Source organism: Labrus mixtus, chromosome 7, assembly GCF_963584025.1.
Source record: "Labrus mixtus chromosome 7, fLabMix1.1, whole genome shotgun sequence".
Classification (NCBI taxonomy): domain Eukaryota; kingdom Metazoa; phylum Chordata; class Actinopteri; order Labriformes; family Labridae; genus Labrus; species Labrus mixtus.
The window spans coordinates 8,793,146-8,819,706 of NC_083618.1; the positions used below are offsets into that span (position 1 = coordinate 8,793,146).

Below are 26,561 nucleotides of genomic sequence, written 5' to 3' on the forward strand. Positions count from 1 at the left end.
TCCAGTTAAATACCTGATATTTATTAAAGGGGGAAATTAAAAAGAGTTGAGAATTTGCATTCTGTTGTTTCTTTTTTATCATCAGTGGAATTTACACTTCCAATTTAGAAAACAACGAAACGGCAAACATGAGATTTTAGAGATCAGAAAGAGTTTCTGTAGAAGGACAACATGTCGTCCAGACTCTGCCCAGGCTGCTTGGCCTGACTGAGATCTGCAGGCTGGGGGGGCTGCTGAGGCTGAGACTGGTTCTGCTGCTGGGGCAAATACTGGTTTGGGTACTGAGGAGGGGGAACTGGGGGAAGCAGGGGAGGTGGTCCAGTGAACTGGGGAGAAAAGGGAGGATAAAACATAGGAGGGGGATAATGGGGAATGAAAGCAGGAGCAGACACAGGAGCTGAACCTGCTGGCTGATCTGAAAGTGGTGCCTGCCATGAGGTCTGTGGCTGTGCAGAATATTGAGGATTTTGTTGAGGCTGAGGAGGAGGAGGAGGAGGAGGAGGGGGAGGGGGAGGAGGAGGGGGAGCAGTTTGAGGTTGAGACTGTGGCTCTCCTTTGTTGTCAGAGACGCCTCCTGGGCCTTTGGTCCACTTGAAGGACATCTGAGCTTTATTCTTGTAAGATGTATTCCTCTCTGGTTTTTTTCTCATCTGCTCCGTATTGTACGCAGAGGGAGGTGCAAATTCTGAGTCCCGCTCTTCACGGAGGCGCGTTTTCCACTCACTGAACATAAACTCTGGAAGGAAAAAAAAAAAAAAAAAAAAAAGGCTACTGTTGAAAAAGTACATTATTTGACAGAAGAGTAGGAGTAACCTTAATCTTGGAAACCCCTTCATACTGATTGGTCGAAAACCTGTGAAATTCCTACCAAATTAAGTCGTATTCTTTCACTATAAAAGTCTCAAAACAGTTCCATAAAAAGGTTTACAATAAGGGAAGACAAATATTAAGATGTGCACTAATAAACATGTAACCCTCAAATTAACTTGCCACCTGCAGATTTACAAGATGAGGTCTTGCCAAAAGATGATGCCCCTAAATTTACTGCAAAGAAAATTGCAGGGAGCCCTAACAGTACTACAGCTTTAGTAGTGCATGCTCCAGGTCCATACCTTTTCCTCTGTCCCACTCTCTCACATGAGGAACTCCTGGTTTAGTGTCCTTCCTTTCCTGGATCTCCACTTCCACTTTCTTCAATATGCTGACCTCCGGAGGGTCCTCTGGCGGTGGAGAGGGTCCTATCAGTTCATCTTCCCTGTCCTCTTCTGGGAAAACAAGTCAATAAAAACCTTTATTAACAACATGTCACGGACTGTGTGCACTTACAGCTCGAGCTTTTAGAATAACAGACAGAGCACATTTGATGTGAGGTTCTAACCTTGATTCTCCTCCTCAGTGCCATCCAGCTTGGTCTTCTTTATCTTCCTCTGCCGCACCTTGGCCAGTCGGGCCTGTAGGATGCTCTGCCTCTTGTTTTTCAGCTGTTCCCTCTTATTGCGCTGCTCTGTTGTCTGAAAGATGGAACAGTTGTAGAAGAGAGACAAAAAAAAAGAACATTAAAAGGGCTGTTGATCATCTGTTGAGACTGAAACCGATATTCATCAAAGAAAACAAGTAAAGAACGAAATATACAGTAGATGCAACGAAGACTTAACAAACGTGTTAACATCTGTCAATCCAAACGATTGATGATATGCTGTTTGTGGTGTGTGCTTAAAGGAGAACGTCTGCTTGTAGTTTGGGCTGGTTGAATACCAAGGGGAGGTGGCAAAGTTTAGTGCCCATGCTCAAAATTAATATTTGTGTCGGTCAAGGGACCAGTGTCCAGTCACCTGGTCTCTGAGCATGTCCAGAGTCTCTCTCTGCTTCCTGCGATGCTCTTCATCCTGAGCGAATGCAAAGTAACCGACACCAAGCTCTCGAGCCTCTGAGGGGGGGAAAAAAAAAAGGATAAAGTTTTCTCCAGCACACTTTTTTTTTCCAAAGCAAAACCACTTTCTTCAAATATGTGCAAACATGTTTTACAAACACTTGGTACAGATACCTTGTCCTCGCATATCCTCATAGTGGATGGGTCCAATAGGCCTCTTCATAGCCTCCTCTTCCTCCCTCTCCCACTCCTGCCTCTGCAGCTCTCGACGCATGTCCTCTGAGAGTAACGTCTTGTCGGTTGAGGCTTTTCTATAAAGGAAGTGTCATTTTCACAAGAGTTAGCATAATCACCAAAACCCTGGAACCAATCGACCAGAACTTTTAAGATTTCAAATAAATGTGTTTCTTACCCTTTTCCTGTAAGGTCTTGGTCCATCTTTTTAAAACCTGGCAGGTCTTTCTTCATGCATCTTCGAGATCTGCCCAGAGCATCCACATAATCCACCCTATACAAAAGCAACACAGCAGCTTGATAAACAGGTCAGAAAATACACTTCATACTTTAAACATTATAATAACTTCATACATACCAATTTTTAGACTAAAGAGTTACATTTAGAAAACTGAGTCTACCAGTTTTGGTAATATTTGTAGAAAAACCTTTTAACCACTCTGTGTTTTCCTAATCAATCGGATAAACATATTCATTTTTATCGACTTTAAAATGACCTATTCATGTGGACATGTCACTTAAGTTAATTATCCAATATGTGGCTAAACAGCTGTAGGCATTAACACCATTTTACAAAATTTAAACCAAACATAATCTACTGAACAACAAAACAAGCTGCAGAACACATGAACGAACGTCTAAAAAGAATATAATGAAACAGATGTTACCATTCCTCATCTGGGTTTTGAGGAGGAGGGATAGGAGACAACAAGTGTCTTTCCTCATCTCGCTCTGTCTCCCTTTTAGCGAGCGTCTCTCTCTCTTTGTCGATTATCTTCTGGGTGAAATCCACCAGGAACAGTCCCTCTGTCTCTTCGTCTGTTATTAAAAGGCACATGTGATCCCAAAATTATACACGTTTCAACACAAAAATACATATCAGGAAGGTACAACTTCTACTCTACCAACCAGGAAAGTCTCCTTTTGTCATTTGTTCATAGAGTTTGGCCTTCTCCTCCAGCTTCTGTCTGTAACAAGAGGATAAATATGGAATTGAAGATGTTGGTCACCATGATTGAAAGACAGTAAATGTCCTGTATAACTCAGTCCTGACTCACCTTGATGTCTCCAGGCTGTTCTGCTCCTCAGCCAGCTGCTCAGCATCTTTCTCAGCTCTTGCTGAAACACCAGCATTTTGTTTGCTCCAGATATTAGATTTCTACACAGAAGCATTAAGACAGCACACCCTGGTGATCTCAATCTACAGTATCACGAGCTGGTCAGAATGTGTCCTGAAATGAATACATACTGTACCTTGTCTTTGGATTTTGTTGGGAATCCAGCAGCAGAAGATTCTTGTCCAAGTTTTTCCTGTTTAAATTGTTCCTGCTTTCTGTAAAGTTCAGCTTTGAGATCCACGAGCTGTGGGACACAAATATATCAGCGAAAAAAAGTAAACTGATTTTAACTCTCTGTATTTGCTATTAATGTGGCGTCAAAGCAAATGCTATCACTAGCAGTGCTTGTCACAAAATGAAGAAATAATCAGTTCTGTTTATATCTCTGCTTCTCCAGGGACTTACAGATGAAGCAGTCACGTGAAATGGTTTCTTCTTTTTATCCATCTTTAAGATTCTCTGCAACTTAATGACCTCCTAGCTAATGTCGCTGTGTGCTATCGTCTGTATTTCTTCTTTGTCATTTCAAATGCGGCTGGTCAACTACGAAAAGCCGCAGTACCGCCCCCTAGTGTGTGATTGAAAGTTTCACCAATATTATTTCTGGGTTGACACATATTTGAGTTGGGTTTTTTTTCGTATCGAATTTCTACTTTTTATCCCAAAATAAATGTGACAAGCATGCGCTAATAGAGAATAGCTGTTTTTTAAATAAAATAAATATCCTATTATTGGGATTCATTTCAATAAAACAGGAGAAAAAACACTCATAAGCAGAGTAGATATTTTTTCTATTTTCAAGCTGAAAAAGCAAAGAAAAAAAGCTAAAATATGTATTGTATGTATTGAATAATGCTCTTCAACCAAATCCGACAATGATACAGAATTCATAGCTGTTGAAACCTGGGCTGCCCGATGAGTTCCACTTGGTGGTGGTAGAAGGCACTTTCACAAATATTAAAACTCTGTTTTTTCAGACAAGGGCTCCCTTTGAGATCACCAACAGACTTCTTCACCAACCCTTGGTTAGCTACCCCCTGAGAAATAAGTTCATGTTGTAACCTTCGATCTACCAGAATGCCCTTACTTTATTTCAGAATAAAAGCAGTGTTCAATTCAAAAAAGCAATGAAAGTTCTCTCAGCTTTAGACAGTAGGCTTACAGACATTCAAAATAAAAGCCAAACATTTTTTATTTTTAAAGGGCAAATAATGGAACTCAAAAATTGAATTAAAAATGCTATTAATCACGTTTAACACTTGAAATTCTGCAATTACTCATTAAAAATGTGAATCGTTTGACAGTTGCATTACTGTGTAGCTTCCAAGGATAGCACACCAGTATGGATCAGCTCATTGAATTGTACTTTGAACTGGACATTAAGTTTACTGATATTGGCTGAAATTACTATTGTAAAGGAAATATGTGATTAAAGAAAGCAAACTTTCGAAAACTTGAATAAAGAAGTCTCTCCAGAAGAAAGCAGCATGGTAATCAGCAGGATGCTGTCAGGATCATCCTTGAGCAGTGACTGTACTGAGAACAACCATTCTGATACAAATGAATCAAGTCCGAGTGGTTTGTTTGTTTTTCCTCACCCTTGACTTTACTTTCCTGTTTAAAGGTTGTGTGTTGTTATGAGGCGTACCTTTATTTTAGTGTTTGATGTCTGTTTGCTTACTTGCCACAGAAATATTTAGTTTTTGCAAGCTGCACCAACTGGTGGGAATTGCATAATCCTGGCAGTGTAAATAATTAATAAAAGATGTTCTGAAAAAGAAAGAATCATATATTGGGCATGCCTTTGGTCAATATGTTCTATATTAGACTTCATCTCTTCACAATATTTACGGATGTTGACTACATTGTTCACTATGCTCTGCCAATGAAGGCGCCTACTCCTTTAACAACATGGTCCTAAGTGTCTCGTAAAGACTCTTGTCTATGTAGTCCACAGACGGTGGATTAAATAACTAAACTCCATTTGATCTGCAGTCTTTTTCCTTCATTAGGAAACAACTAAACCCACCACTTCCATGAACACCTACACACCTAATGCTATTGATACTGACGTTGATGATGAAATTGAGCATGGTGTTGATGTTGATGAGAATATTCAAGAAGATGAAATTGACAATGAAGCTGTTGATGTTGACAAAAATAATAATCTATTCTAAACAACCTGTGGTTCTCAGTTAGACTTGGTGCACGTGGTGTGAAGTCGGTCATATCAAGTCAGACACAATGGGGCCAAATGGAAAAGTTGCGTACACTAAAAATAACATTTCTCCACATTTTACTCTAAAACATTTCTAGCAATATTTGTGAAATTTGTCACATTTACTTTTCCATGAAAATATATTAAAGATAATTTCATTAGCAAATATAAATGGTATATGTTTTATCTTATATCTTAATGTTAAGAGTACCTCACAATTCTAAATATTTAGCTATGATCCTAAGTAGAGAATCCAAGCTAAATATTTTAAGATTCTAACTATTTAGAATTTGAGCTAATTAGATTTTTTGTATACATTTAGCTGTCTGAATATAAAGAATCTCAGCTAGTATTGAGAATCTTTGCTTAACATTTTAATTAAGATTCTAAATATTTGGATGTCGCTTTGGTAAAAAGCATCTGTTTAAATTAAATTCTAAAATCTTTCTCAATAACAAGCAGCCTTATGAAACACTGGCTTTACAGATCATGTTCATGCCTTTGGAATAAACTAAAAAGTTCCTTATGGCCTCTCTCTGTCAACAGATGAGTCACTCTTATTTAAAGGTGTGTAATGTTCTGATGTTATTCCGCATGTAAGCATGTAGCCTACAGGTTTAACAGCACAATATGTTCTGAACAAGCTGTTTATATATTTGTACTCTAACACACGCACCTGTAAAAACAGTTCCAATTATAATTTCATATTTGTCTGAAGATAGTTTCTGGGCAGAGTTTGATAAAAAAAAAAAAAAAAAAAAAAAAAAAAAAAAAAGTGGCACTTTATAATCTTTGCATTTGTCCACAAGATTGATGAACAGACGGCATGTTTATATTGAAATTACAATCATGCCGTCCTCAAGGATCGAGTACTGGTTTAAAAGCTTTACATCACAGGCCTAATATTTGTGATTTAATCATTGGAGCAAAACCCAAATCACTAATTCTTACAGCAAGTTTGCAAAACTTTTTGTTCCAATCTCAAGAACTAGGTCAAACACAGCCTAGGATGCACTACCTTACACTTCGTTTTCTTAAAGCAGAGTGCTCTGACCCTACATTCTGGAGAGGCTCTGACACTCAAGGCTTTCATTTGGAACCTGAAAAAAGGAGAAGGTATGCATTTTCTCAAAATCCAAACCGTCAGAGAGAATGTACAAATGACACATAAACCATTAATGTAGTCCTCTGATGGCATAGTCCATCAACCAGGAAACTGCCACATGCAGTAGAGGCTAATCATTCTCAAAATAAAAAGCACTCAAGCCAAATGTGTGCGCCTAACACAGTGGAATCAAAACAAGCTAATGGAGTCTTCTCATCCACTTCCTGGCTTCAGAAAGAAAAAAAAGCTTTACTCATGGAAAACACCACACGAGTCTGTATCAGTGCATTAAACACGATACTTTATTCGCTTCAAACCAACAACAGCTGCTCTTTATGTGCATGAAAGAGAAATTGTACAAATTATATCTGCAGAATAAAGAAAACAAGATCTCTTTCAACAACGTATTTTAATACGTCCAATTCATCACGCTTTACCAGACGTAACAGCTTTAGCAAAACACAAACATCCAAATTAGAACAAGGACAGGGATGTTACATTACAACACAGCAAGAACAGCAACTCACAATACAGAATGCTAAGGAATCAAATAAGTGATGAACAATGACACAAAATATATCAGAGAAACAATGATATATATCAGAGAAACAATGATATATACAAATACTGTAATCAAAAGATATTTTTGTTTCAGTCTTGTTTCCCCCCCTTTCCTTCTGTACAAGTTAAATGAACAACTCTTCCCGGTTCTTCTAATAAGACATGTCCTCCATATTCTGACAACTTGATGTGGAGGTGGTAAATCTTGAACAAAAAGTCACATGACGTGTCTGCTCCAAGCACACCGATTCTGTCTGATCAAGGTTGCTTGCTAACATCCATCATCCATGGAGTTCATATGCCGTAGACATGAGTGGTGTTGTCTCGGATGGTGGCGATGACTGTTGACATGTCTTCCTGCTTCAGTAGGCTCAGCTCTTGCAGAGTATGGATGCCCATTCCAGGATGTGAGAACGGACAGACACCTTTACTAACCTGTTTAGAGCACAACACATTAGCACGCACTGTGTCCCATTTACAGCATGATCATTGAAAAGGCATTAAGACAAGGGAGAGAGTCAAACGTGATCAGACACACTCTGGAAATTTACTGTGAGCCAATTGAAATGTTTTGTTTTAGGCAATAAACCCTGTTTGAAGTAAAGTGCTCTCCTCTCAGTTACAGCATGCGTCAGACAGAAATGTAGCGCTGTCCCTGCCCTGCAGGTACTGATGGCACTTTCTAACAATTTTTCCTATCTCAATATGTCATAACCAACAATTTAAAGAAAACTACGACACAGGCCATCATTAGTAGCCTAAAGAAAATTGGTGGGGTGCTCATTTGTGATTGAAAAGACTGAAATTAAAGATAGCGGAGCAGAGTGACGTTAGCAGCGTTTCAAAACACCATGGGGAGATATGAGTTATGTTCATCGGACAACTGCATGTTGGGTTTAAGAAGGGTTTCCTTGGCTCCACAGAGCCTACTGAGGAACTTCATCCACCTTCAAAACACATGAGCAAGCAGCAGAGACTAAGCAGGATATCTATTTAAAATGATGAATTCCTGATATCCAATGCCATGACAGAGCTCATACGTAATTGTTGTCCAGTGAGAACGTTATGTTCTGCAACTGTATCGCTATGTGTTAAAGTACTTAAAGCATGGAATTGTGTTTCATGCTAACCCTCGCTGCTCTGCAAATGTTCACACGGCTACGACCCTTCTCAGTTAGACTTAGTGCACTCGGTGTAAATTTAAGTCATGAAGTCGGTCGTATTCAACTCAGACATAAGAGGTACGACCTACTATTTTACACACAGCTGGTGCACTCAGCTCCTTTAGTCTGAGCTAGACTTTACACAAGAGTCATTGAACTTCCATAACCGTACAGTAAGTGTCTGCTTCAAAAGAAACCAGAATCTGTTCTGGGAGGAGCTGTGTGGTAAGAGTTCTAATAGGAGCTGACCTTAGCATCACAGTCACTTTCACTATACAATTGAACTGTACACATTTCATTATGTCTTCAACAGCTACAATTACAATTCACATTAAGCTGGTTCAATTAGTAATTTGTATTCATTCACAGTAATAGAAAACATGAAGTTGCAAATCAGCAATGTTTTGGTATTTCTGGGCTTAAACATACCCCCCTGGGCAGGAAATATGGTGCGTCTGTCTCCAACAAAATGCGGTTCAGAGGTATCTGGCGGACAGCCTCACGGGCCTCCTTGGCATTGGGGTAGGTGATCAGGGCTGTGAAGCCCACATACAGATTGGGGAACTCTGTCAGGAAGGGCTCAATCACTGGATAACTGTTTGTGAAACAGTGCCTGGAAACCATACAGGAGTCAAGAAAGAATATTCACAGATTGATAAAAAGATATGACATTTTAGTCGTGTTTGATTGGGTGAATGCAGGAAAAAATAAACTGACCCTCTTGTCAATTTTCAAAAATGACGTTAAAGGGTAACTAATCCCCAAGGATTCGACTAATGTGCATCTACCCTGGAATTTAAACAAATACAATTTGAACGTCAATGTATCAACATGGACAGGGCAGGGTGTTGGGAAGGGAGAACACACACACACACACACACACACACACACACGCAAGTTAAGATAGGCTATTTAGCCAACAACTCAAGAAGCTGTAATGACACTTTTGCAACAGAAATGTCGTTGGAAGTAGAGGACTTCTCTCCTCCAGAGTCTCCCCTAGGCCACGACCACAGCAGTCCAAAGCTCAATCAGTTTGAACCACTAACACAGGAAGCTGAACAAAACAAATACAGACAACTATCGCTTTTAATGTCAATGCAGCAACAATATTGTGTGCTCACATCTATGTCCCAAGCGCAAATACGCTCAGAGCGTGCTCAGTGCACTCAACCACAGGCGCTGAGATGACATTTATTAACTTAATTGACTTTATTATATTTTTACGGCAGAACTCAACATATTTGCAGCCTGGTTCAAGAAAGGAAATTGGTCTGATTCGCTCAAGTTTCCTTTGTCACGCACTGTACAAGGGGTGAATTTCTTGATAACTCATTTTGATTTTATGGAGGATAAGCGTTACTCACAATAAGGCGCGTAGCTACTAGCTGACCTCATTGACAGGCGGTTGCGATGTAACGGTTTGTCAAGAGGCTCACAAACGACCTCGGCTCTAAGCCTGTTGTCAGGTTGACTGAAAGTTTGGTTGAGACAGCATTATCAGCATGGTGACTGCCAAGGATGGGACTCCAAAAAGTGGTCTGGGGGTTTAGTTACTCTTTATCGTATATATTAACGGTCAGGGTTTACCTCTGTTACAAATACATGTATCCTGTTACTTCATCTATAGACATCTTTAAAGAAACAGTACAATGCTGGATTATTTCCTATCAATTCACAAGGTAAGCAATTTGATTACAGCACAATGATAGTAACTTTACCACTATCCATGTCAACTGCAACATACAGAGACAATTACTGAATGTAAGTACCAAAGAAAAATACTGCAGAAAAAATGACAACCATAACAACCATCAAAGGCACCGATTTCATATACATCTTAAGGATAATAACTAAGAGACAATTAAAAGAGAGTAACTGACATTTTTCATGTTGATAAAATGGCATGAAATAATTAGAAAATGTAATTACAAAAACAGAATAACTGTGTGGTTAGTTTTTGTACCTGTGTATTTTATAATCCCTTGGGACACATTTCTTCATGATTTCCAGCAGGTCATCATCCGCGTCCCTACAGTGGATCACCAGAGGCTTCTGCATGGCCACAGCTAAATGCAGTTGACGTTCAAACACCTTCACAACAGGGAAAAGACACAAAACATGAAACCGCAACATTAATTATTTAGCATTGGCCCAAATATAAGAGGACAAAAATACAAAAAATAAAACCCAATACACATTCACAACAACAGACAGAGCTGCTCATCTGTATAGTGAGTGTACTGCTCATGACTGAGGCCAGCTGTCAATCACATCGGCAGTGTCTAAGTAATTCTTAACTAGTTGATGATCTGCACACACTCTCCACCCTGTGGATTCTGCAGGTGTAAGTAATACCATTATTATGCGGGAAATACTGAAATGTGGCAGTTTAATCTAAAAGATATCGAAAACATGACTTGTGGTGTTCAAAACAACCGCTGACCTTGTTTCAGTCAATGTGTTTATATTACTTCTTTTTTTTTCAAATAAAATTGTATAAAATAAAATTAAAATCTTTATCAAAAAATAATTTTCTTTTCAAAATGTATTTCCTCTTCTTCAAAATGTAAGTGTTGAAAAGGGGATTCTTATAATCAGGGCTGTCTTATATGTGGGTATTTATTTCATAATCATAATTTTTAGCCGACAAATATATATGTGACCTCTTCATATTGATAGAAGTTTCAGAAAGTTTGATGAATACTGGCCTGTTAAGTTTCATTCAATTTGACCTGATACTATATGATCTTACCTCTTTTTGCCTGGAGGAATGAGTGGAGTTTTTGTGGGAGTAGTCAAGACCCATTTCACCAAACGCCACTGCTTTCGGGTGCCGCATCGCCATCAGTATATTGCGTTCATGGACACTTGAGTAATATCTGGCAAAGTGGGGGTGGCATCCAAATGCCCCCCATATCTTGTCTTCAGCCAGCAAACCTTCCCACAGGGCCTGCTTCATCATGATCCCTGGGTTGCAGAAATCAGCAATACAGCCCTTAAACTCTGGAGGAAAGCTGGTGTGATACATCCTTCGAAAGCTGCTGAATGTCCCAGAGAAGCCAAGTTTTCCATAAAGCATGTCTATGTGGCAGTGAGTGTCTATAAAACCAACCTGATCATCCAGGTAGGGCTGGCTAGTCCACATAGGTTCTGCCCCCAAGGATAATCTTCTGGGGGTGTCCCCATGAGCAAGGGAGTTAGTGGGGTTATGGGTGTAAGTGCCATAATCTGACTGCCTGCGTTTGGATGAAGTCTTCAAGTAAGTGTTTGATGATCTCCTATTTGAGTAGATTGGCAGAGCAAAGGGGTCTGAGGCAATTCTGCTTGTGGAGCAGGAATTCTCAGTCTTAACTACAGATGCCTTTGAAGGCCCAGTGTTTGGTGTTTTGATTGAGACACAGACTGTCCTCTGGGAAAGTGAGGGAGGCGTCTGCATGTCCTCACCAGCTTCCTGGATGGTCCAAGTGTTTACTTCATTTGTTGAAAAGGCTGGAGAGGAAATTGTAGCCCTTTGAGTGTTTGCTGAAGGACCTCGCCATAGTTGTAATTCAGAGGAGCCTTTCTGATGCGTCGGGAAAGAAGACAAATACTCTGGTATATACTCCAGACCAGGGAGGGACGAGTCACAGTCCTTGACTTCCAGGTTGTTTGCTGTAGCAAATAACTCATTTTGAGATGTTGTCTCTCCGAACACAGAACCCAAAGCAACAGGCGTCCTGGGTGAATCTTCTTCTTTCAGCATGAAGTTCTAAAAACATGAACAAGAAAACGTAATGGCTTAATGACTACACCATATGGTCACTTATTATTTTCAAAAAAATGTAATATAGCTGATAAACAAAAATTAAATATCAGAGATGAAAAATAACAGACTACTTGCGATTACATATATGTGAACAAAAAAAAGAAGAACTCCCAGCTTAAAGATGACTTACTCTTGTGTCTGTTTTTGGCTCTGAGCTGTCATCTTGGGCTCCTCTATCCTCATGCCCTCCAAGAAAATACCACTGACCTCCCTGGAGAGCGCCCTTGTCCTCATATCTATCATCAGATTTGATTGGGGAACAGTCAACAGTCTCCTCAGTCGTCTCTGGTGAAGATTCAAATGGCAAAGACAGGCTCTCAGTGTCAGTCATGGGGATATTTGTAGTGCTGTGTCTTGCCGTTGTGCTGCCAATGGCTGCAATCAACGCGTTCCTGTATATAGCCTTTGATCCCTCCTCAGGTGTCCTCTCTTTTTTTTTCAAGATGAAAGAATGTGGTGTGGATTCCAGCTGCTCAGATGAGTTGTCCATTGGATTTTCCTGATATTAGTAACAGTAAACAGTGATAAATAATTAAGCAATTGCTAATAAGAATTGAACATAATGCAAAATAAATCACATACGAGACTTTGTGATATGAAAAAAAAAAAAAACACATTGTAGATGTACTAACAGAAGATGGACAGAGTAATTTTCACATTGAGATTTACCGATGAGGTCATGAAGTTATCAAAATTTCTCCTGGAAAGCTTCCTCAGCTTAACTTTGCCAATGGTGGGCTCGCTGTCACCGAGGTCCCCAGCTTTTCTCTTCGGGGTGTACAAACTCAGTTCTGTAACTCCGTCAGGTCCTGGAGAATCACTGAGGGGCAAAGTTTTGGAATCTTCAATTGGTGACATATTCCAGCCAGAGGGTGTGACTGGGCCAGCATCTCTCCCTTGAAGGTGTGCTGGTGAGGTGACTGCTTTTCGTAGCCACTTAATTGACAACGTCTTTCTGTTGCTGTTCATGTCTGTAAGAAAAAAAGGTGAAAAACAAAACACATTGGCATGATCATTGAACACAGGAGCCCCTCTGAGGACACGCAAGGAAAAAGAGATATATATTGCTTTCAAATATTAATGTACATTTCAATAGTTTTCATTGATAAAATCAACACACTTGTTCTTACCAAAAGACATTTGTATACATTTACCAGTAATGTTTTAACATGATTTAATTAAATGTGTGCAAATCCAATTTTGACAACCTCAGAGCGGACAGAGCCTTGGCTATCCCTGAGACCTTAGGTGCCCCCCATAGGACCCCAGGCTGGGAAACAATGATATAACACATGATGCAGGCAAACTGGGTTAACAAAATAATCTCCCAGCAGGTCTTATGTCTAGATTGATTACAGATCACAATCTACACCACCACTTCTATACTTTAAAAATAAATCTTGGTTTATCCTATACTGTGTGTTATTCACTTTATTCTGTTTATCTGCTTATGTTTTAGCTGTTAAATCTTTATTGAGTGTCCTATGTTCATCCTTGGAAAACATTTTAACCAAGTGAATATGTTCAGTTCAAATCACGTAATAATTGATTTTATATTAAGTGTATTATTTTAATGATGCTGACAGAGGTGGTTCAAAGACCAAAAGCAGGTCCACTGTGTCCACCATTCAATATGCTGCAATTTTTGTCATTATGACTTTGTTTGGGAACTAGACTAGTTTTCAGATCAACACTTATATTTGTACTAAATCAGAACCGTACAGCAAATCTGGTGAACAGGCAGTATAACAATGAAAATGGACTTCAGGAGAAGTTGACATACAGGTTCAAGCAGGCAGTCTAGACATGTAAATTATCTATTGTTCAGCTATAAAATTAAATTAAAAGTAAAACTATGATTGAAGAGAAGTATGGTTGTATGATTGAATATTTCGGGGGTTGTGTTGCTGAAACATAGTCGGACCTGACCTCAGGTCAACTTTACCGCCTGAGATAAGACTGTTAGCTTCATCACTTTAGCTTTGATGCTAACATAGCAAACTTTCACTCGCTCGTTCAACAGCAACCAAAACAAGTAGCTGAATGTTCTTGCAACAGAAACGCAATTTATAGGAAATATATTATGCGTTTACACTAATTTATCAAAATCAAAGCCAGTTAGCTCCTTTAATCCAGCAAGAAGAGTTGTTAAATTACCTTCTTAGACTTTGAGCACTTGATGGAAGAACTGCGTCACAAGTCCGCACACAGTTAAACTTTAACTGCGCTTCTTCAGTCGGCTTTGACAGCTCAGTGGCTTCTCAAAAAAATAACGCGTACCAACAGAGTTTTGAATGGCACGTTTAATATTTAATTGATTAATAAAGCATTTGTTTCGAATTAACCGCTAGATGGTGGTAAAGTCCTGGATCGCGCCAATTGTACATCTCGCGAGATCAAATCTCAACGAGATTTGGCTAACAGCGGCAGCAGACTCACTCTCTAACAGTGTATGTTAAGTCGAAATTTTGCATTGATAGGCGCAAGAAAGGAGATATGGCGACTAAAAAAAAAAAAAGATAAACAACATTAAAAGTTCAGTAGAGAATGTAGAACTCCAATTTTGGAGTATTGGTGTTGTTTTTCTTTCTCTGTGGACTCTTTAAAACTTCCTCGGGAGACCCATTCAGTCATGGCTCCATTGTTTATTGAGTCTGACATGGTGGTCTGCAGTACAGGGGCCCCGCAGGGGACAGTTCTCTCCCCTTTTCTCTTCACCCTGTACACCTCGGACTTCAGTTACAACTCTGGGAGCTGCCACCTGCAGAAGTTCTCAGATGACACAGCCATCGTGGGGTGTGTGTCTAAGGGGAGCGAACAGGAGTACAGGCAGGTCATCATGGACTGTGTCGACTGGAGTGAGCTCAACCATCTTCAGCTCAACGCCAGCAAGACAAAGGAGATGTTGATTGACTTCCGCAGGAACCGCAGCACCAGTGAACATCCAGGGCTTGGACATTGAGAGAGTGGAGACATACAAATACCTGGGTGTTCACCTCAACAACAAACTGGACTGGTCACACAACACAGACATCCTGTACAAGAAAGTCCAAAGTCGACTACACCTGCTGAGGCGACTGAGGTCCTTTGGAGTGTGCAGGACTCTGTTCAGGACGTTCTATGACACTGTGGTGGCGTCTGCACTTTTCTATGCAGTGGTCTGCTGGAGAGGAGGGAGCACAGAGAGAGACAGGAAGAGACTGAACAGACTGGTCAGGAGGGCCAGTTCTGTCTTGGACTGTCCTCTGGACTCTGTAGAGGAGGTGGGTGAGAGGAGGATGTTAACGAAGCTGACATCCATCATGGACAACCCCTCTCACCCCCTAATTATATTCCTGTTTCCCATGGGGGATCAATAAAGTTTATCTTTATCTTTATCTAACACTTATGCTAGCTAATTTACTGCCTACAGATTCTACTCAAGAAAGAGAAACAATAATTTCCTTTCATAAATACATCGTAAACTGTTTACATTAAATAATATTTGGTTCTTGCTCAGAAAAGAGGAACATACAGTTCACAAAAGCTCAGTTGATGTTTTATATTTGAGTTTTTCTTTATTAAATGGGTCAGGTGTGCTATTTTACACATTATCCAAATGATCACATTGCTGTTTTTAATTCCCAAGGACTATATTTCAACACACGTTTTTATCTTCACCACTTCTTAATGTGGACACACTCTGGTAAATTTCAGATTAGTTAACATCATCTTTAAAATTATTTAATTAAAAGTAATTTTAACAAATGGGGGCAGAGGGCTGAAAATCATCACACTTTTTCTTAGACTTTTGGCAATCCAAGACAGGTCTTGTAGGCACCAAAGCTGTATCCTCTACCTGTAAGGAAGAAATTAAGCTTCATCAGTGATGTGATCATTGTGTAGACCAACGAGGATGCAAATAATCAGTTATTTTAAATCTCAAGACACGTTGTTTCCACTCTTAAAAACACTGATCATTACTTGAAGTAGTGTTTCTATTTATTTTATGAAATAGAGATGAGGATGATTTTCCTTACAGATAGAAAGGCAGAGACATTTTAACCTAATAACCAATAGACTTGATAATATCGTTTGCATTATTGCATTATGCTGTTTCAATGTTGTTTGAAACAATACACCAAAGTCAGTCATTAGGACAAAGCAGGGAGGGGTCACTGTTAATTCTGCAAACCTCAAAAGCTTCAAAGGCTGAGCAGCAAGAACAGCAATGCAAGACATTGATATACAATGGATCTTACACCTCCTTGCCACTATTGAGTGTGAATACCACACCATACTAGTAGTTATTGCATGCATGACATTTTAACTCAGAGCTTGAATTAGTACTCACATGTCGAGCCCTTCTTCTCAATGAGCCAGTAGCAGAAGTTCCTCCGGGCATGGTCATTGTACACATTCCTGTACTGTGGCATGTTTCGGGGGGAGGTGCTTGGTGCATTTTGATGCAAGCCTACAGAAAGACATCTATTAATGAAACTATAGGAAAGCAAATAATCAATTAAAAATAGTATTTCTTTGGTACGTACCAGCTCTTTGCACCATGCCGGTAACTTGATTATTAATTGCATTTTCACCCCAAGTAAGAGGCGGCAACAGCAGAGCTCCTTCTTGTGAGTCATACACTATAAGGCATGCAAGAAAGCCACATTAGTGACACATATTCCTCTGTACAAAGCTCTCCTTACCACCTCCTTTTATAAATATATTAGGGTATTTGGGTCACTCTTACAAACCTCTGTCTTTCATCAAGGCAGCAGGAAGTGAGGCAAGATAAACTGGAACCTAAGTGGGAATAACTGTGTATATTATCTCAGAAATAAAACATAGTTTATGTGTGTGAATTTTTCATTTGAAAGTTAGTTTATAAATGATGTTTGTTTTTTTCTCATACCTTTGTTTTCATTTTGCTCCAGTGGTCTGTCTGCAGATGTGGAAACATTACTGGGTGACTCCTTTTCCAATATGTCAAGCTGGCGAAGAAAAAAAAATAAATCATGAGTTCTAACACTGGATCTCAACTGCAAAACAAATACTGCACATGTATGTGAAAGAACGCTCTTTGCAGAGACAGAGTACCTACTTCTCTGGCCTGAAACGCCTCGAGTCCCATGTTTTGTTCCTCTCCCCTGCCTGCATATTCCTGCTATTGCTGCTCACTGCTCACCTCAAACAAAGATGGGTTGTGTTACTTTGTTGCTAAGCAACAGCTTGGAAAAGACACCCTGCTGCAATACACTGGACAAGGTAATAATTTCAGACTTCGACACATCCCCTGGGATTAACATCTTTACATTTGTCTGTGAACGTGAACAGCAGGCTTTAACAATTATTAATTACATGAAGACTCATTTTTAACTGTCACATACATTACACGCAAAACTTTACACATTTTCATTTAACATTTTTAATAATGTACTTTTATTTAATATATTTTAGTCTGCATGACTGCTTAACAACACTAAATATGAATAGCTAAATAATAAACTAAAATGTTGGGTCAAATTTGTTTTACCTAAAATAGCCACATTATAATAGCTTGTTTTTTGTTTCATAACCTCTCCATGTTATAATAAATCATTTCTTGTTGTGATCTTGTGTTTATGGTTACATGGGTAGTTATTAATCCCTCTTACGTGTATAGGCTAAGCAAACCACTGTAATAAAAACTCCTCAGAGACGTCCAACCAATAAGAAATATATCTTTTTATTTTTAAAACAAGTATTCATTGGAAAGAAATAGCAATGTATGAAAAATATCAACAAGGCAAATAATTGCTGGGTAGAAAAAAAATCTTATCGTCAAAGTTCGAAAAAGAGATTCCTGTTGAAACAGTACGGAGAGGTTTATTGTTTTTTTCTTTTCGGAAATCAGCTCCAAATTTCCACATATTGAGTGATCTTTTATCTGCTGATGATTTCTGAACAATTCAATGGAATTGTAAAATTATTTATTATTTCGTTTTTAAATTAATGACCAATGTGACTGCAAATATTTCTTATAGGATATTTCAGTTTTTTACATTTAGGGCAAAAGAAGTTCAAATACAGCATCCATTCTTCTAAAATAAGATAAGATTCTTTTTCCTGGAGTTTCTTTGGGACAGACATTATCATATGTGAGACATCAAAGGGTCTCTTCCTGTAGTGGGCTGTCAGGAACAAACAGTACAATTCTTGAAAAACATCATACAGTTTAAAAATAACATTTATTTAAATTGCTGTTATGATAATAAAATATAAAAAATACTCTTACAAAGGTCCCAGCTACATATCGGTATTTTTTCTGCTAAGGGTAATGTTTTATAAGGTAGCAGATCAAATTTTGCAGCACATGTAATATTTTATACTTTATACTTTTTTTTCGCTCTCAATTTTTGCACTTTTGCTTTCTAATGGTAAGCAATTAGATATTGCTCTGAATAAGTGACTGCCAAACCATCCAGTTTCATGCCTCATTCTTCCTGGCCTTGGATCCTTTCTTGTAAATGTTGCTCCACGCGCTGATTCACACGACGCAGATCTTTCGAGACACTGGGCTGATCCTCCAGCTCCTCTTGGAGACTTCTTGCTATTTCCAAACTCCTGTAGTCTTCCTTTCGTACCAGGCGCCGAATGACCTGAAGAGCACAATCCTTCAGACTGTAAACTATAGAAAGTGAACAAATAGATGTTAGAGAAATGTTATGAAATGTTGAGACTACTTTCTTTGTAGTCTTTCTAAGGACAAACTAAAACATGGAAACAAATTGGATACTGCACTGCAGCTGTTGACTATGCCATGTTTGATTTGTACTGAAAGACCAAATTCAATGACATAATTAACGAGCTATCTTTAATAATGAATGTTTGTGAACTGATACTGCTGAATTTGCATATATTTCTCAAGTTAGAAAATGAATAACTATAATGCTAAACTAAAACACATTTCAATTAATATTAGCACAGTAGTCACTTCAAGATTCACAAAATGAATGGAAAAAAACACTTTTTTTTTTTTTTTTTAAATTACTCTGCAACACTTGTGTCTTTATGTAAAAGATGATTTGTGTAATTTAGTGGTGCTTGGAGTACCACAAGCCAACTCAAGGGGAAAGTGCAAAACTACAAGTACAATATTTTAGTCAAGACAGTAGGGCTTATTGCACTGTCTAGAAAAAGGAGGTACTTATACGCACATCAGATAGGGCATATGCAGGGCAGTGCAAAAACAGCAGACTGAAGAAGAAGATAGGCATTTGAGCAGGTGTGTGGGCCTATATTCTTCCTTATTGCACTGTTTACTGTAGTTTTATTGACTAGGAGTCATCATGAGTTCCCAACGTAGCTTTTATTCACATGAATGTTAGCGTGCCAGATGAACATACTCAGGCCATCATAACAATAACGTTATGTTAGTAAAATAAAGTCCTGTTCATTCTTACCAAGTACAACTGTCTACATTTACCATACAATTACTTTTCAGATTATGTTTTAGTATGAATTAATCACACACCATTTTAGTGCCTAACATGTTGAGTTATTTGTTCAATCTTACCTGGTAATGTGATAATGGCAAACGCACCCTCTACTGGTTTAGGGAGATACAGTTCTTTGCTGTTCACCTTCAGTAGCTCATCTGTCTCTGCATCCCTGAACATCCATGGATGACCTTGAAACACACGCAAATCTCAGAGAAGGTTGCACCACATGTTCCAACATACTTTGCATATGCCTTACCGATGAAGGTGTTCATTTCCCGCCCTGTTCCTGGCTGTATATCAGGGTATGCCTGAGGTTCCCCGCGGAAGTTTATCCACAGCGGTCGTACGACTCCAGCGGTGCGGTTACAAAACACAGCCTTAATGGGTATACGACTGTTCAGGGACCTCACCAGGGGGAGAGACTGCTCTCCTTCTTGCGGCATTACTGCTAGCTGCTCAATAACTACAAACCTACACAACTATCACAGCGAGACTGCTATGCTAACTTTAGCCTGAAGCTAACCAGCAAAGTATTCCATGCAGGAAGTCTTTTGACGACACGCTAAGATCCTCGAGACAATAACAGGTGTGTCACTCAATCTCTCAAAAAGTTTACATCGTTATAAAAAAAATCTTAAGCACTTATTTCCGCGACACCACAGCAGGAGAACTTCTTGGTCTTCATCTCGACTGCTTTGTTTACAAACACTTCCTGTTGAAATTCCTGGTACGTCAAACTATCCTGAGTTGTGATTGGTCAAGAGGACATGACGACATCAGTGAGCAGAAGAAGCTGCGCTTCAGCAGAAGAAGCTGCGCTTCAGCAGAAGAAGGACAAGCAATTACAATGGCATCTCGAAATAAATAACTAAAGGAGTTTGATCAATAATTTGTATCGATTGTTATTTTTTAAACAAGCTTTAATCAAGGCTGTGGTGAAATATTAGGACTACTTAAATCAAAGCTACTGAAGAAAAAACAGTGTATGATACTCAGCATCTATTTAGGCCAATTAAGTAAAAATATTATCAGACATCAAGTAAAGGAGTAGCAGGTTTTATTTTTTCACATATTAAGAAAATCAAAAAGTGTCTCGCACTTAAGGACGGTAATAAGCTCCACCCAGTTTTGTCCTCACATAAAACATGGGCGCAGATGTGGGGACCCTGACGTGCAAGACGTCTCTAGACATCATTCCAACTTTAAGTCGGCGGTTTCTATCAACCTTTAGCTTGAGATATAATAAGCAATTAAGATAAAACATTTTAGGGTCTTTTAAAATGTACAAAACTTTTCTTGGGGAAAAAGGGGATTTGAATATATTTAACAGATTCGGTTAATACCATATCATTTAGTAAAATAAAAACGTTATCACAACAATATAGATTTTTTTTAAATAGTTTTTATTATTATTATCTTCAAGTCTCTTTCGGCTAACTTCGGCTTTCGGTCAAGTCTGAACTCTTTCACCACGATAATGCATCCTGGAAACGCCAGTGAATTAGTGGATGCGGAGGACGTGGCGAGAGATGACCTTCTTGCCCGGGTGGAGATAGCGCTGCTCAGTGTCATCTTCGTCAGTGCCTCCATCCTCAACACCGGCCTGCTTCTCGTCCTGTGGAGACAGCGCAAACAGATGACCAGGATGCGCGTCTTCGTCTTCCACTTGTGCTTGGCGGACCTTGTGGTCGCTTTCTTCCAGGTGTGCCCGCAGCTCATGTGGGACATCACAGACAGATTCGTCGGACCAGACCTGGTGTGCCGCCTGGTGAAGTACCTGCAAGTACTCGGGATGTTTTCATCGACTTACATGATTGTGGTGATGACTGTTGACAGATATCAAGCTGTCTGCAACCCAATGGTGAAGTTTCAGCGGACGCGCACGAGACTGAACATCCCTGTGATCATCGCGTGGGGGATTTCGCTGCTGGGCAGTCTGCCTCAGATTTTTATCTTCTCACGGGTCGAGGTTGCACCTGGTGTGTTTGACTGCTGGGCTAAATTCATCCAGCCATGGGGGCTTCAGACTTATATAACCTGGACCACGCTAGTCATTTTTATTTTACCTGTTGTTACAGTCCTTGTTTGCCAAGTGCGCATCTGTCGAGCCATCCATGTTAACCTATACCAAAAGATTACACAGCAGAGCAGCGTGAATCTCCCACTGCCCCCCAGAGCCAGCGGCGTGGCCGGCATGTCAAAGGCCAGAGTGAAGACACTGAAAATGACGGTCGTTATCGTGGTGGTTTATATTGTCTGCTGGGCTCCATTCTTCACTGTCCAGCTCTGGTCCGCCTGGGACTCAGATGCGCCAAAAGAAAGTAAGTTTCGAAGTATTTCCGACTGCTCAGTCGTATGTGGATATATATGTACAAGTTTATGAAGTGTTTTTTTAAGAGATTGTTTTTAAAAGATCAGTAATTCCAAAATATCATTTCCGCGCTACCCGAGGAATGCGTATTTACGCACAAAGCCAAAAAGGTATTTAACAGGTGGGAAAGTGACACTTCTTTGCAAACGCAGAACGATTGAATGCATTTTTTTTTCTCATTACAGCTGCGACTTTCACCATCCTGATGCTGCTGGCCAGTCTGAACAGCTGCGCAAATCCCTGCATTTACATGCTTTTCAGTGGACAGTTTCCCCAGAGGCTGCTCACACTCCTTTGCCAGAGACATACGGGGGGTAAGGATTCAATACATGACGATGCGACGCTGGTCAGCACGTTATACATGAGCTTTAGGAATGTCTCTGATTCTAAATAACGTTAACGCGTTTACTGTAACAAAAAATTATATATAAATAAAGCGGACTGTAAATACAAATGGCCTCTCTGCGTGGGGAAGCTGCTTTTGAACGACTGTTCTTCTGAACAGGATATAAGAGACAAGACAAATTGTGTCTATGTTTCTGTGACATATGAAAACATGACATGTCTTAGAAGCGTTCACTCAATAAAAGCATGTGACTGGGAGTGAGTTCTTCAGATGTTGAAAAATGACGCAAGATCTTCGTCAAGTTCTGTTGGATTGTAGCACCTGTGCTCTTCGAGAAAGCAAATAATCTGTTCAGACTGTAAACAATCATCATGTAGTAGGCTAATGACTACGACAGTTTGGATGTGAAATAAGACATATTTATTATATTTAACAGAAGCCTAATTTGGACTTTAGTAAAACTGCGGATAAATAGGAGCTTAGCAATTCAATTGAAATGTTATGTTGTGTGTTATGCTGTTTTTGTTGATCAAATTCAACCACCGGCTTTTAAGTTGAGGTCAGAGACTGTAACAGAAGTTTAGCTGTGTCTGTAGCTTGTAGTTTTTCTTGCTTAACACTTTAACTAAGTGATAAAGCAAGAAAAACTGTGTCACATGGGAAAAACAAATTGTTTAAAGCATAAAATGCAAATAAGGGGCCTGAGACAAAACAGGAACCAGCACAAAGTTGTTGTAACGTACCTGCACTATGAAATACATTTTGACTTCTATAAGTATTATCTGTTGTGTTTTCTGTGTTAAAATCACACAATCAGTGACAGTATGTGATATACAATAAATAAAGTCATGTTGTAACAGAGGCTTTGTGTTTTATTTAATGTGTTATTTTGTAAATCCACTGGCTATGAAGCAACATCATCATTGTGTTCGTAGTATTCACTATTAAATGTGTCAATTAAATGTGTTCGAACTGAATGCATTAGGTGTACTTGTATCACATGATCACATTGTGCACCTTTGCATTTTCCATGTATGTAACAGTTGGAAGCATGTAAGATACTAGCAAGGTTTAAACCTGCTGTATGTCTTAGTACGTGCATGTCTGGTATGTGCAGGATCTGATTAGTCAAAAGAGAGACTCAGGAAGAAGGATCTTCATTTTTAAGGAGCAGCATACCAAAGTGAGACAGCCTGAAAAGTATTACACATGCACACAGCATACAGGGAATGTAGTTATTTTTATTTCCATCTGCACATTGACTTGGGTCAAAGATGAAATTCATCCATTGATCGGACTCAAGTTCTTTCAGATTCTCTCTATCTCAAACCATTTGGACACTGTTAGGTCATAATGTGAAATTGGTAAATAGACGGTAGTTTTATAAAAGGTTATATAGAACTTTTCTAGACTTCTGACCACCCAGTGTAAAAGCGCTTTTACTCTACATGTCACATTCCCCCCTTTACACAAACACATTCATACACTGGTGGCAGAGGATACTATGACGTGTCCACTAGTATTAACTCATCCCATCTGTATACGTTCATACATTCAATAAATTATGTCTTTGAAAGTCGTATGAACTTAACATATTTAACCTTTTAACCTTAAAAAATTGCAGGATCTAAATATGGAAAGCTGTCATTATTAGTCCACTAACTATGTTACATAAGGCTAAAATAATCATATCAAGCTAGATTTAGAGTAATGATGCCTGGTTCAGTGTGTGCATGTACCACTTAAACAGCACGCTCACATGGATGTAGAGACAGACCTCTTACATCACATGTACACAATAAGCACATTATAGCCCAAAGATATGTGGTGGTGACATTACAATTTCCACTTAAGCTCCTCATTTGCTTTAACTCCATCACACTGTCTTCATCACGAGACGGTGTTTGCTCTGAACCAAACTTTCCATAATTCTGAGTCCTTTACTTTTTGCTTTTCTTTTACTGAAATTTCATTTTGGCAGTTGACTGGGCAAAGAGAAAGAGCAATTCAGCTGAGGAGAAAGATTCATGGAAATCGAATAGAAAGGAAGTGTGAAGGGACTCCGCACGGGAAGAATCAGGGTTTCAGATTATTTAGGAAATGTATTTAACCCCCCCCCCCCCACAAAAAAAAACCTTCTAGTGAGCATATTGAGATTAATCACTGATTGATAAAATTAACAAGCCGTTTCAATATAGAATAACTTGAAATTAAAGTGTGATGGATGATGTTTTTTTGATTATATTGTTGATTCAAAGAAGATGGTAGAATGCATTTTAAAATAAATGACTCAATTAATTAAAATATTTGACAAATTATTATTTTTTCACATAAATAATCAAGCAGAAATTAATAGAAGACTTGATTGATTCGATGAAACGGCTTACTTTCTGGAAATCATTTGACATTTTACACACTACATTATTTGAAAAATTAGAAATAGTTCACCGTATCATGAATGACATTAACGCCCTTAATCAAAAAATTAGACCATGAAACACCTTTCAATAAGTGCAAATGCAATAAAGAACCAATTAAACAGACAGTGTGCCACAGACAACAACAAAAACACTTAACAAAAGATAGATGAGGCGAATAACTTTACTAGAGAGAAGCAGAGAGACACAAACACTGCCAAAGCCACAAAACAAGCCTGGTGTATTATGAGTATCCAGCTGAAGTGGAGAGCAATGAGAAGTCACACCTTGCATGCCCAAAATCCTGTCAACATCATTACTATTAATGCTTTTCTCTGAGGGACCCTCGCATGGTCTTCGAGGCACCATTCCTACTCAAAGAGACTCATTAGGCCCTCACTGTGCTCTGCATCCAAATGATCCTCTGTCCCTGTGTATCTGCACACAAGACTGATGAACTGCGAACTCAGGAGTGTTGTGCAGACACGTGAACGCACACAAACAAAATGATGGCGCATGTTGATTAGTCTGCAGCTGGAAATATTTAGATACTTGTGAGGACGCTTATTTACATAAACAAGCCTTTAAAGATCAGTCTCAAAGGAAGAACCAAACACCTCACTCCCAAAACATTAAGACTCACATTGACCCTCAAAAGGCTGATGTACAAGTGTACAATTGGGTAACTGCATGTTTATGTGTGCAGTGAAGGTCAAAGGTTAAAACAATCAAATATGCTTTCTTTAGATAGAGAATACCAGGCACATGATTTTGCAGTGAATATCATCAAAGGGTAACTAACACATGATTTAGGTTATTCTCATGGAGAAATTATTTGTTGCAATTGCCACTTAATAAGTCTCATGTCCTGTATAGTTTTTAGTGTTTAGTTAAGATTTTAATTGGTGTATAGTTTACTTAATTCTTGCTTATAATAGTTGTAAACACATAGTACCTTAATCTTTATTTCAATTTGATTCAAGTATTCTTATTTTATTTGTACTCAAACGCATGCTCTTCTTCTTGTCTTTTACTGCTGCAGCACTTTAATTTCTCTGCTGGGGATCAATAAAGTATTGTCTTATCTTATCTTAAATGTTTCTAAAAAAAATGTAAGTAATAGAAATATGTGATCTAAGCTCAAATCTTCTGATCATTTAAGAGAAACTGCACCAAGTTCATACATCAAAGCCTGTTATCAGTTTCTTAGGGAAACCTTTTGAAGAAAAGTTGTAGATAACCTGTAGTGGATTCTGAAGTCTAAAAGTCTTAACGTGTCACTTGAGGTAGTGTTGGTTGGGTTTTATGTAAAAGAAATGATACAAAGTCGAATGAACAAAATCTGTGATTTTTGAGTTACAAAGAAGTTAGCTTTTTGTAAAGATTATTTTTGGGGCCTTTATTTGACAGGAAAGCTAAATAGAGACAGGAAATGTATGGAGAGAGTGTGGGGTATACATTTACCAAACAGCATCAGGACCATGAATGAATCATTCATCCACTGCGAAGAGGACGCTAGCCTTTAGACATGGGGTGCCTGCTCTACCAACCGCTAATCCAACACCCGAGAAAACAGTAGACCTCTGAGGCTCATTACCCATCTCTACCTGAGGCTCATGGTTTCAGGACATTGAAGTGGGGTGGGGGAAATGTGGTCAAATTGCATCGTGGGAGAAGGAAGGAAAGAAAGAAGGAAAGCATGTGACAAAATGTAGAATATCTGTGATTTTGATCTTTTTTTGAACTGTACATTGAGTGTCTGAGAATGTTGAAGAAGAGCAGCCTTATAATACTAGATTATAGTCTTATAGTGAAAGGACAGGAATAGAAAGACGGATCAAAAACTAGACACAACTCATAACTGTACAACCGCACAACACCATGCTC

At 39.0% G+C, this 26,561-nt stretch overlaps 4 protein-coding genes across 4 annotated transcripts; 1 reads left to right on the forward strand and 3 right to left on the reverse strand.

Moving 5' to 3' along the window:
- ccdc174 (coiled-coil domain containing 174) lies at positions 1-3,772 on the reverse strand. Its single transcript, XM_061042558.1, has 11 exons — positions 3,628-3,772; positions 3,359-3,466; positions 3,163-3,263; positions 3,014-3,072; positions 2,773-2,923; positions 2,283-2,378; positions 2,045-2,181; positions 1,833-1,927; positions 1,379-1,511; positions 1,113-1,265; positions 1-736 (listed from the first exon to the last, which is right to left on the reverse strand). The coding sequence occupies exons 1-11, from the start codon at positions 3,667-3,669 to the stop codon at positions 144-146; spliced, it is 1,668 nt and encodes a 555-aa protein (XP_060898541.1). The 5' UTR covers positions 3,670-3,772; the 3' UTR covers positions 1-143.
- Positions 3,773-6,941: 3,169 nt separating this feature from the next.
- tatdn2 (TatD DNase domain containing 2) lies at positions 6,942-13,095 on the reverse strand. Its single transcript, XM_061041696.1, has 7 exons — positions 12,747-13,095; positions 12,208-12,576; positions 11,863-12,020; positions 11,025-11,592; positions 10,236-10,363; positions 8,699-8,882; positions 6,942-7,541 (listed from the first exon to the last, which is right to left on the reverse strand). Exons 1-7 carry the CDS (start codon positions 13,044-13,046, stop codon positions 7,401-7,403), a joined length of 1,848 nt encoding a protein of 615 aa, XP_060897679.1. The 5' UTR covers positions 13,047-13,095; the 3' UTR covers positions 6,942-7,400.
- Positions 13,096-17,763: 4,668 nt separating this feature from the next.
- On the reverse strand, positions 17,764-20,265 carry vhl (von Hippel-Lindau tumor suppressor). Its single transcript, XM_061042560.1, has 3 exons — positions 19,797-20,265; positions 19,615-19,728; positions 17,764-18,726 (listed from the first exon to the last, which is right to left on the reverse strand). The coding sequence occupies exons 1-3, from the start codon at positions 19,981-19,983 to the stop codon at positions 18,533-18,535; spliced, it is 495 nt and encodes a 164-aa protein (XP_060898543.1). The 5' UTR covers positions 19,984-20,265; the 3' UTR covers positions 17,764-18,532.
- Positions 20,266-20,771: 506 nt separating this feature from the next.
- LOC132977747 (vasopressin V2 receptor-like) lies at positions 20,772-23,119 on the forward strand. The gene is made up of 2 exons (XM_061042562.1): positions 20,772-21,861; positions 22,097-23,119. The coding sequence occupies exons 1-2, from the start codon at positions 21,018-21,020 to the stop codon at positions 22,303-22,305; spliced, it is 1,053 nt and encodes a 350-aa protein (XP_060898545.1). The 5' UTR covers positions 20,772-21,017; the 3' UTR covers positions 22,306-23,119.
- The last annotated feature ends 3,442 nt before the right edge of the window (positions 23,120-26,561 follow it).